This window comes from Somniosus microcephalus, chromosome 15 (genome assembly GCF_052327205.1).
Source record: "Somniosus microcephalus isolate GS21.2 chromosome 15, FLI_Smic_1.0, whole genome shotgun sequence".
NCBI lineage: Eukaryota > Metazoa > Chordata > Chondrichthyes > Squaliformes > Somniosidae > Somniosus > Somniosus microcephalus.
In genome coordinates this window covers 86,283,125-86,295,226 of record NC_141001.1, presented here as the reverse complement: position 1 = coordinate 86,295,226, position 12,102 = coordinate 86,283,125, and the positions used below count along the sequence as shown (strand labels likewise).

Sequence of the window (12,102 nt, the reverse complement as noted above, 5' to 3'; positions counted from 1 at the left end):
AGAATAACATGACTAATAGGCACACTGTGGCTCACTAGGCCTGCCTTGTCTTCAACCACTGTCTCTTTCTCTCGTTAGCTGCCTCTGAACTAAAAATGAAACCATTATTAAACTTTAGCTGAAAAAGGTCATTCAGCAATTTGTTTTTAAATCACTTACAAAAACTTAAAAATCCCTTTACACCACGAAGAGAGATATCCTTTCAGTTATGGACCGAGCTGTTACTTGCACTGAGGCAATCCTACTGATGGATATACTATAGGAAAATTCTGCAATGATCAGACTGCACCATCACATTGAAGCTAACTGTGACAGCTCTGGGTCAAAATATCAGCTTCAAGCCTAAAGGCTTGAGGCGGATTCTTTCACATAACATTAGATGAAGCTGCACAGATACACAAGAGACAGCTTTATAGCCAAGATTAATCATGTTTTGAAATATGTAATTTTCTCATGTCAGAAACCTTATTTTAGCCCATACTCAACAGCTTGAGGTCAAAACCATGTATACATAGATACACAGAAGATAGGAGCAGGAGTAGGCCATTCGGCCCCTCGAGCCTGCTCCGCCATTCAATGAGATCATGGCTGATCATCCAAATTCAGTACCTGGTCCCTGCTTTCTCCCCATATCCCTTGATCCCTTTAGCCTTAAGAGATATATCCAACTCCTTCTTGAATATATTTAATGAATTGGCCTCTACTGCCATATTTGGTAGAGAATTCCACAGGTTCACCACTCCCTGGGTGAAGAAATTCCTCCTTATTTCTGTCCTAAATGGCTTACCCCTTATCCTTAGACTGTGTCCCCTGGTTCTGGACTCCCCGACCATCGGGAACATCCTTCCTGCATCTAGTCTGTGTCCAGTCCTGTCAGAATTTTATATGTTTCAATGAGATCCCCTCTCATTCTTCTAAACTCTAGCGAGTATAAGCCCAATCGACCCAATCGCTCCTCATACTTCATTCCTGCCATCCCAGGTATCAGCCTGGTGAATCTTCGCTTAACTCCTTCCATGGCAAGAACATCCTTCCTCAGATAAGGCGACCAAAACTGCACACAATATTCAATATGTGGTCACACCAAGGCCCTGTACAACTGCAGCAAGACATCCTTGTTCCTGTACTCAAACCCTCTCGCTACGAAGGCCAACATGCCATTTGCCTTCTTAACCGCCTGCTGCACCTGCATGCTTACCTTCAGCGACTGGTGCACAAGGACACCCAGGTCTCGTTGTACTTCCCCTTCTCCCAATCTATTGCCATTCAGGTAATAATCTGCCTTCCTGTTTTTGCCACCAAAGTGGATAACCTCGCATTTATCCACGTTATATTGCATCTGCTATGCTTTTGCCCAATCACCCAACCTGTCCAAATCATCCTGGAGTTTCTCGGCATCCTCCTCACAGCACACACGCCTACCCAGCTTTGTGTTGTCTGCAAATTTGGAGATATTACATCTAGTTCCCTTGTCTCGGTCATTAATATATATTGTAAATAGCTGGGGTCCAAGGACCAATCCCTGCGGTACCCCACTAGTCACTGCCTGCCACTCGGAAAAAGACCCGTTTATTCCAACTCTTTGCTTTCTGTCTGCCAACCAGTTCTCTATCCAAGTCAATACCTTGCCCCCAATCCCATGTGCATTAACTTTACACGCTAATCTCTTATGCGGGACCTTATCAAAAGCCTTCTGAAAGTCCAAATACACCACATCCACTGGTTCTCCCTTATCTATTTTACCAGTTACATCCTCAAAAAATTCCAGTAGATTATTCAAGCACGATTTACCTTTCTCTCCCCCACAACTTCCCCCTCACCCCATCCGCAAAAAAGTGTTCTGAGCTTTTGATTAACCACTTTCTTTTATTGGTAGATTTTCCCGATGATTTAGGATCATAAAGAACCTTTGAAGTCAGCTTTTATTGCTGTTTAAGAACCCAAGTTTTTTGGAGCACTTTTCAGTATTTATATTTAGCATCAGAACTGGGAGACACCAGGGGAAAAGAGCCTAAAAAATCCAAGGTAAATTCAGAGAAAAATCAGTAAACCCCAGGAAAACAAGCACTAGACTAACAACAATTACTACACAGCACTGTTATGGCCTTAATAGAATGTCAGCTGTGGCTCAGTTTGTATCACCCTCGCCTCTGAGTCAGAAGGTTGTGGGTTCAAATCTCATTCCAGACACTTGAGCACAAACATCTAGGCTTTCGGATGTCTGCTCTTTTAGGTGGATATAAAAGATCCCATGGCACTATTTGTTAGAGGAGCTGGGGAGTTATCCCCAGTGTGCTGGCCAATATTTATCCCTCAATCAACATTGCTAAAAACAGGTTATCTGGTCATTATCACATTGCTGTTTGTGGGGCTTGCTGTACGCAAATTGGCTGCTGCGTTTCTTACATTCACGGTGGCATAGTGGTTAGCACTGTTGCCTCACAGCGCCAGGGACCCGGGTTCAAATCTGGCCTCGGGCGACTGTCTGTGTGGAGTTTGCACATTCTCCGTGTCTGCGTGGGTTTCCTCCGGGTGCTCCGGTTTCCTCCCACAGTCCAAAGATGTGCAGGTTAGGTTGATTTGGCTATGATAAATTGACCCTTAGTGTTAGGGGATTAAATACGTGGGGTTACGGGGATGGGGTGGGCTATGTGTCAGTGCAGGCTCGATGGGCCGAAATGGCCTCTATCTGCACTGTAGATTCTGTGATTCCACTTCAAAAGTACTTCATTGGCTGCAAAGCGCTTTGGGACGTCCAGTGGTCGTGAAAGGCGCTATAGAAATGCAAGTCTTTTCTTTCCTTTTTCAATGGCAGTTCCAATATAATATACGTTTCCATAGTTACTAAATGCCATAAGCTACTTGTCACATCTGTAGTAGTAGTAGTAGTAGTAGTAGAGTGAATGAAAAAATATATACTAGCAGACTTCCCATGGCATTGCTCATTGTAAATCGGATGATATGTTGCTTGATAATGATAGGAATATTATACAGGAAACTTTGGTTTATCCGGAGGTTGTATGTCCGGAATACTCGATCTAACGGCAAAAATCAGGAGCCGTTTTCTGTAAGTTTTTTTTTAAGATCTCGTTCTTTTCCCCCCCCAGTCAGCCACTGCAAGGTCTGTCGCCATAGCAACAGCTTCAGCTAGAGACGCTTGCAGCTGCAGCCGACTCTTTAGAAGCTGTTGCTAAGCAACAGTGTTTGTTGTCAGATACAGAGATGAAAACCTCCGTATGCTTCAACATTAACTTTGTATGTCCGGCAGTTTTGATAGATCGGCAACACGCCGGTCCCGTCAGTGCCAGATATCACTGAGTTTCCTGTAGCAGGAAATGCAGAATCTATTACTCTGGTTCTAAGATGGAGCTGTGCTCAAGCTAACCTGTCTCTATAAGGCCAGAAAATATAATTGCTGTAAGTAAGCAGTCTGTGATCATTCAGACTGGTTCTTTGGGCAGAGAACTTTGCAGATTGGTTAATGCTGGTCAATTTCAGGTGCAACTCAGAAGCAGGAAGCATTTTTAAGATTGTTTTGTATCTGCAAATGTGATGGCTCAAAATGTGCAGATGCACAATTAAAAAAATATATATTACCAATGGAAACCTGTTTCATAAGGACAGATTTGTACCATATAATGTAAAATATATTATTCCGTTAAGATGGAGGCGTGACATTTTAAGGCATCAGTAGCTCAGGTCAAAGAACATTTGGTAATTGTAAAGTGTTGGTCAAGTTAAGCTCCAGTACAAAATAACTGCTATCTTGCCACACCCTGTTATGAAAAAGTTTTGCACCTGTAACCAAATGCATGTCAATATACCATCTTCAATTTATTGTTCACAGCAAGTTATAGAATGTGCTGTTTTCTAAGGACGACACCCTCCAAAGCACATTGGCCCAGATATTCCGATCCTTACGGGTGGGTACGCGCTGTGTACCCACCCGTAGGGACATCGGGAGTGCCGGTTTCAGGTATGCGCTGCGCATGCGCTGAAAACCGGCATTTCCGATCTGTCAAGAATGGTCTTGACAGATCTTCCGGCTGCCCTGGAGAAGGGCCTCTGCGGGCAGATAGTTCTGCTTTTTGGAGACCCTCCGCCCACAGAAAACCCTTACAATACTTACAGGATAAGAGTTGAAAAAAGTTTTAAAAAAATTCTCACTGATTTATCCTTTAAAAATACTTTAAAAAAAGGTAAGTTTATTTTTAGCCCCGTAAAAAACTTCAATTACTTTTTTCAAAAAATTAAATTGTTTAAAATGTTTAATTTATTGTAATTTCAAGTCATTTTAAAAATGTGATTTTTCTTTTTAAATTTATTTAAAGTTTATGGGGTGATCTCCATTCATATATTTGACAGGTCTTCCTGTCAAGTGTATGAAGGGAGATTCCCTTCTTTGATTGGCTCCCCATGGCCCATGTGATCCTGCAAACTACCTGCGCCTCTGGGATATGTGGGCCCTGTGCACTTGGGAGTTTGGAGAGGCCCAGGATCGGAAGCGTGTGCGTCCCAGGAGTCCTCAGGTAAGGGTGTAGATTTTTCCAGATCGCAGGCCGCCGCCCGCGGGAGGCCTGCAATCGGAAAATACAGGCCAGTATGTTATTCTGGTGCAAGACGATAAATATGAGTCACTGAATCTACAAGGTGTAACTACATTGTATTCTTGAAATTAATGGCTGGGTCAAAGATAAATTTGATTGGTTTTGTGTTTTTTAAAAAAATGTTATGGCCACAAAGTCTAATTGTTAAATAAAGAGGTTAAAGTGAATCAAAGTTTAGTCAAGGCATGTTGAACATTGGAAAGCACAGGTCAGAAACAGTCAGCATTAATTCACTGATTTTTTCATTTAAAAAAAAAGAAATATTACAGTACAAAGTGTGGCATCCAATTTATCATCACATATGTAATAGATTTGTAATATAATAAATCTTAAATCTAATGTGATTCCTGTCTGCAAAATCTTACTTTGTTGTGACATTTTGTCACAAGTGTGTGTCAACTTTTTTCTATTATAGATGTGCATGTCCACATTTATAAGACCTGTTAGACTACTGGGTCCAGTATTGCAATCTGCACATAGCAAGGATATTGAGGCTTTGGAGAGGGTACAACACAAATTCACTAAGACATTGCCTGGCATGAGGAAATACAAATAAAAAGGTTCAAAAAATGTATTTGTTTTTGTTAGAACACCACAAATTACAGGGAGATATGATAGCAATACTTAAAATAGTGAAAGGATGAGACAAGGTAGATAGAAGACTGTTTCTAGGAGTTGAGGAGCTGGATTTTCATTGAGGAGGCGGAACTACAACTTTCGGGGTTGTAGTCCCACCTCTATCGAGTACTAGTCAACCCACGCGATTTTGACTTGATTGACCTTGTTGAGCCCACCCAGCAGGCCAATTAAGGGCCACCCGGCAACAGGTGATTCATCTGTTAAGACCTTTTGACAGATGAAATATCAGCGTTTCACAGCTGTTTGAAGCTGTCAAACACTGACAATCTGTTCTCAGGATGATTTAGAGATCTCCCCAGAACAGAAAGCTGAATGCTGCAATTTGACAGATCGCAGCCATTCTGCTTTCTGTGCCGGTGAGATGAGCGACTCCCAAGACCTGAAGGAAGGCTGTAAAGGTAAGTAAAACTTATTTAAACACTTTACACACACACCAAACACACTTACCTCTTCACTCATGCAACCATCACTCACCTGAACACTGGACATCTCGACCCCTCCAAGCCCTTCATCCCGACGGCCCGCCTCGCTAACTTGGCGTGGTTTGGAGCCGTTGGGAATCCCACATTTCACCAATGAAAATAGGAATTAGGCTAAAAACTGCCTGTTAACAGGCAGTTAATTGGCACTAATCCCCTTCCCATCTCAAGGAGGCGGGTCGGGTACCCGCCTCCTTTGAAACTGGCATGGAGGCGGGTTGGGGGCAGGATGGGTTCGTTCCCCCCGATTTTGGGATTTTAATCCCCCACACGCCTCCACGGCCCAATGAAAATCCTGCCCAAGGCGTCCAAGAACAAGGGGCCATACACACAAAATAAATGCAAGAGATTTAGAACAGGAAAAATTTCTTTACAGAGTTGCGAGACTGTGGAACTCGCTTCTAGTGTTTGCAGCTGAGGCAGAAAGTGTGGGCACATTCAAGATTAGATTGGATAGGTGGATAAAGGAAAAAAGGTTGAGGGGGATAGGCAAACAGGGTGGGTAACTGTGATTAGAACTATTTGCTTATGTGGAGGGTAAAATGCCGACACGGACTGGTTGGCCTGTAGCCGTGTTGTGACTTCTATGTATTTAGAACGGAAATCACCTATGTAAACTTAGTTGGCAGGGCAGCTGAGTTCTCTACCGAGTAGACTAGGCCTATATTCTCCAGAGTTTAGAAGAATGAGAGGTGATCTCACTGAAACATACAAAATTCTTACAGGGCTTGACAGGTAGATGCAGGGAGGATGTTTCCCCTGGCTGGGGAGTCTAGAACCAGGGGCCACAGTCTCAGAATAAGGGGTTGACCATTTAGGACTGAGATGAGGAGAAATGTCTTCACTCAGAGGGTGGTGAATCTTTGGAATTCTCTACCCCAGAGAGCTGTGGAGGCTCAGTCGTTGAGTATATTCAAGACAGAGATCGATAGATTTTTGAATATTAAGGGAATGAAGGGATATGGGGATAGTGCAGGAAAGTGGAGTTGAGGTAGATTATCAGCCATGATCTTATTGAATGGCAGAGCAGGCTCAAAGGGCCAAATGGCCTACTACTGCTCCTATTTCTTATGTTCACTACATGGGTCGAAGTATGCATGCTCGCTTGCTTCAGAGTGCTGATTAAATTCAGGTCAACGGAGCTGTAACAAAGGCCTGCTAATCCCAGCCAGCAACTTGAATTTCTATAGCACCCTTAACGTATTAAAACGTCTCAAGGCGATTGACAGGAGCATTATAAAACAAAATTTGACACTAAGGTTCACAAGGAGCTATTAGGGCAGATGGCCAAAAGCTTGGTAAAAGAGGTAGGTTTTAACATAGAAACATAGAAGACAGGAGCAGGAGTAGGCCATTTGGCCCCTCGAGCCTGTTCCGCCATTTAATGAGATCATGGCTGATCATCCAAACTCAGTACCCTGTCCCTGCTTTCTCCCCATATCCCTTGATCCCTTTAGCCTTAAGAAATATATCTAACTCCTTCTTGAATATATTTAATAAGTTGGCCTCAACTGCCTTCTGTGGTAGAGAATTCCACAGCTTCACCACTCTCTGGGTGAAGAAATTCCTCCTCATCTCTGTCCTAAATGGCTTATCCCTTATCCTTAGACTGTGACTCCTGGTTCTGGACTCCCCCGCCATCTGGAACATCCTTCCTGCATCTAGTCCTGTTAGAATTTTATAAGTTTCAATGAGATCCCCTCTCATTCTTTTAAACTCTAGCGAATATAAGCCTAATCGACCCAATCTCTCTTCATACGTCATTCCTGCCAGCCGAGTTATCAGTCTGGTGAATCTTCGCTGCACTCCCTCCATGGCAAGAACATCTTCCTCAGATAAGGCGACCAAAACTGCGCACAATACTCAAGATGTGGTCTCACCAAAGCCCTGTACAACTGCAGCAAGACATCCTTGTTCCTGTACTCGAAGCCTCTCGCTATGGAGGCCAACATACCATTTGCCTTCTTAACCGCCTGCTGCACCTGCATGCTTACCTTCAGCAACTGGTGCACAAGGACACCCAGGTCTCGTTGCACTTCCCCCTTTCCCAATCTATTGTCTCATTGCACTTCCCCCTTTCCCAATCTATTGCTATTCAGATAATAATCTGCCTTCCTGTTTTTGCCACCAAAGTGGATAACCTCACATTTATCCACATTATACTGCATCTGCCATGCATCTGCCCAATCACCCAACCTGTCCAAATCATACTGGAGTTTCTCGGCATCCTCCTCACAGCACACATGCCCACCCAGCTTTGTGTCGTCTGCAAACTTGGAGATATTACATCTAGTTCCCTCATCTAGATCATTAATATATATTGTGAATAGCTGGGGTCCTAGCACCGATCCCTGCGGTACCCCGCTAGTCACTGCCTGCCACTCGGAAAAGGACCCGTTTATTCCAACTCTTTGCTTCCTGTCTGCCAACCAGTTCTCTATCCAGTCAGTACCTTACCCCCAATCCCATGTGCTTTAACTTTACACGCTAATCTCTTATGCGGGACCTTATCAAAAGCCTTCTGAAAGTCCAAATATGCCACATCCACTGGTTCTCCCTTATCTATTCTACAAGTTACATCCTCAAAAAATTCCAGTAGATTAGTCAAGCATGATTTACCTTTTGTAAATCCATGTTGACTTTGTCCGATCCTGTCACTGTTTTCCAAGTGCTCTGCTATTACATCTATTATAATGGACTCTAGCATTTTCCCCACTACCGATGTCAGGCTTAACGGTCTATAATTCCATGTTTTCTCTCTACCACCTTTTTTAAAATAGTGGGGTTACATTAGCTACCCTCTAATCCATGGGAACTATTCTAGAGTCTATAGAATTTTGGAAGATGACCAGCAATGCATTTACTATTTCTAGGGCCACTTCCTTAAGTACCCTAGGATGTAGATTATCAGGCCCTGGGGATTTATCGGCCTTCAATGCCGTCAATTTCCCTAACACCATTTCCCTACAAATACTGATTTAATTCAATTCCTCCCTCTTATTGGACCCTATGTTCCCCGACATCTCTGGGAGATTATTTGTGTCCTCCTTTGTGAAGACAGAACCAAAGTATGTATTTAATTGGTCTGCCATTTCTTTGTTCCCCATTATAAATTCCCCTGATTCTGACTGCAAGGGACCTACGCTTGACTTCACCAATCTTTTTCTCTTCACATAAGGAGTATTTTACAGAGGAAAGAGCTAGAGAGGTTTAGGGAGGGAATTCCAGGGCTTAGGGCCTTGGCAGCTGAAGGCATGGCCATCAACAGTGGAACGATTAAAATCAGGGATGCTCAAGAGGCCAGAATTAGAGGAGTGCAGATATCTCGGAGGGTTGTGGGGCTGGAGGAGATTGGAGAGATAGGGACAGGCTAAGTCATGGAGGGATTTGAAAACAAGGATGAGAATTTTAAAATCGAGGTGTTGCTAAATCGGAACCAAGGCAGGTCAGCAAGCACAGGGGTGATGGGTGAACGGAACTTGGTGCAAGTTAGCACATGGACAGCAGAATTTTGAATGAGCTCAAGTTTATAGAGGGTAGAACCTGGAAGCCCAACCAGGAGTGTGTTAGAATAGTCAAGTCTAGAAGTAACAAAGGCATGGATGAAGGTTTCAGCAGCAGATGAGTTGAGGTAGGGGTGGAGTCGAGCGGTGTTCCGGAGATAGAAATAGGTGGTCTTAGTGATGGAGTGAATATGTGGTCGGAAGCTCATCTCGGGGTCAAATATGGCACCAAGGTTGTGAAGTGTCTGGTTCAGTCTCAGACAGTTTCCAGGTAGAGGGATGGAATTGGTGGCTAGACAACAGAGTTTTTGGCAGGGACCAAATACAATAGCTTCAGTCTTCCTGATATTTAGTTATTGGAAATTTCTGCTCACCCAGTACTGGATGTCAGACAAGCAGCGTGACAATTTTACATAGGATATACGGCACAGAAACAGGCCATTCGGCCCAACCAGTCCATGCCAGCGTTTATGCTCCACTCGAGCCTCCTCCTGTCTTTCCTCATCTAAATCTATCAGCGTAACCCTCTATTCCCTTCTCCCTCGTATGCTTGTCTAGCCTCCCCTTAAATGCATCTATACTATTCGCTTCAACCACTCCCTGTGGTAGCGACTTGTACATTCGCACCACTCTTCGGATCCGTTAACCAAACCAACATATGCCGTTCAAAACCAGGTATAATTAATACAGTAAAAGAAATCCGGGTCAAATTCCTAACACGTCTGGGAATCCATAAACAGCGTTCTGTGTGTTTGTCCTAGGAAACAACGGAGTTTTCTTCCCATTATTTAAAAGTATCCCCAATAGATCAAGCTTCTGTACTTCAAGAGTTACGATAAATTGTCCATCAGTTTAGAGACAGTGGAGGGGTCGAGAGATGGGATGGCGAGGTAGAGCTGGGTGTCATCAGCGTACGTGTGGAACTTGACGCTGTGTTTTCGGATGATGTCGCCAAGGGGCAGCATGAGGATGAGAAATAGGAGGGGGCCAAGGATGGATCCTTGGGGGACACCAGAAGTAACTGTGCAGGAGCAGGAAGAGAAGCCATTGCAGGTTATTTTCTGGGTACGATTAGAGTGGATAGGAAGGACCTATTTCCCTTAGCAGAGAGGTCAATAATCAGGGGGCACAGATTTAAAGTAATTGGTAGTAGGATTAAAGGGGAGCTAGAACTTTTTTCACCCAGAGGGTGGTGGGGGTCTGGAACTCACTGCCTGAAAGGGTGGTCGAGGCAGAATCCCTCATTGCATTTAAAAAGTACTTGGATATGCACTTGAAGTGCCATAACCTACAAGGCTATGGACCAAGAGCTGGAAAGTGGGATTAGGCTGGATAGCTCTTTTTTTGGTCCGCAGGGACACGATGGGTTGAACGGCCTCTTGCTGTAAATTTCTATGAACTGAAGAAACATACCAGGTTTGGAAATTTGCTGAATCTCAACTTCCTGAATGGTTACACAAAGGCGGCTTGCATGCGTGCAATGCTTTCGCCTATGCGTTTTAAACCTTCCCACATACATCAGATGAAATATTTGGAAATGATTATTATTTAGCGGCCGACTAACGAGAGTATCTTTGACCCACCTCAGCCTGCGTGCAACGGAATCAGCTCAGTAAACATGAGAGGAGGGGGGGGGGGGGAAGGGATTGGAGGACAAACGCGTGGATGGAGCCGGGCCTGGCGATCAACTGAAGCCCGAACCGGCAGCGGCTCCCACCGAGGCCGCCCCCCGGTCGGTGTCCACGGCGCCCACTTTTTTTTGAAGTTTGAGTCGGCCATCCCGTCACCTTCCGCCCCGGAGGCAAACTGCGCAGCAGCGCGGCTCGCCGCGCACAGGGCCTACTGGCACCGGCCTAAGCCAGCGCGTTTGCCGCTTTACTTCCCCGCCGCCCGCCCACTCACTCACTTGGCCCACATTGTCCGTGGCGTCCGCCAGTATCCCGTAGTTCCGGTACAGCTCCTCCACCGTGGTCATTTTCACCTCGAGAGCGAGTGGCCCGCTAATCTGCCGCCTAAAACCGTGAGTCTCCGTGTCTCTCCCCCCCCCTGCCGGGTCAATGCCGCCGCGCTGCTCCCCGCCCCCGCCGCCGACCCGTCAATCACCGCAAAACCTCGCGATAGCGCCCGCCTCCCGAGCGGGAGCTGACCGCTCCTCCCCCCCCGACGACAGCGCCACCTGCCGGCCCGGAGGACTACAGGCTACTGCAGTTCATTCCTGACCGCAGCAACCGCTCGCATTCGCGCCGCAAGAAAGACTTGCATTTCTGCAGCGTTTTACAGCCAATGAAGGGACCCAGAGGGTGGTGGTGCTGGTGGGGATCTGGAACTCACTACCTGAAAGGGTGGTAGAGGCAGAAACCCTCATCGCATTTAAAAATTACTTGGATATGCACTTGAAGTGCCGTAACCTACTAGGCTAAGGACCAAGAGCTGGAAAGTGGGATTAAGCTGGATAGCTCTTTTTCGGCCAGCACAGACACCAAATGGTCGAATGGCCTCCTTTTGAGCTGTAGATTTCTATGATTTTAAGTACTTTTTAAAGCGTAGTCACTGTTGTAGGAAACGCGGCAGCTAATTGGCGCACAGCAAGCTCTCACAAGCAGCAATGTGATAATGACCAGATGATCTGTTTTTGTTATGCTGGTTGAGGGATGAATATTGGCCAGGGCACCAGGGATAACTCCCCTGCTCTTCTTTGAAATAGGATCTTTTACGTCCACCTGAGAGAGCAGACGGGGCCTCGGTTTTAACATCTCATCCGAAAGACAGCACCTCTGACAGTGCAGCATTCCCTCAGCACTGCACTGGAGTGTCAGCCTAGATTTTTGTGCTCAAGTCTCTGGATTGGGGCTTGAACCCATAACCTTCTGACTC

General features: G+C 45.3%; 1 protein-coding gene across 1 annotated transcript in view; it reads right to left on the bottom strand.

The window, feature by feature from the left end:
- The window catches only part of api5 (apoptosis inhibitor 5), a 45,834-nt gene extending 34,529 nt beyond the window's left edge, over window positions 1-11,305 (bottom strand). Inside the window, exon 1 of the mRNA XM_086008088.1 lies at window positions 11,135-11,305. Coding sequence (XP_085864214.1) covers window positions 11,135-11,203 — 69 coding nt within the window. The 5' untranslated portion in view covers window positions 11,204-11,305. The remainder of the gene's footprint in view (window positions 1-11,134) is intronic.
- Window positions 11,306-12,102: the final 797 nt, after the last annotated feature.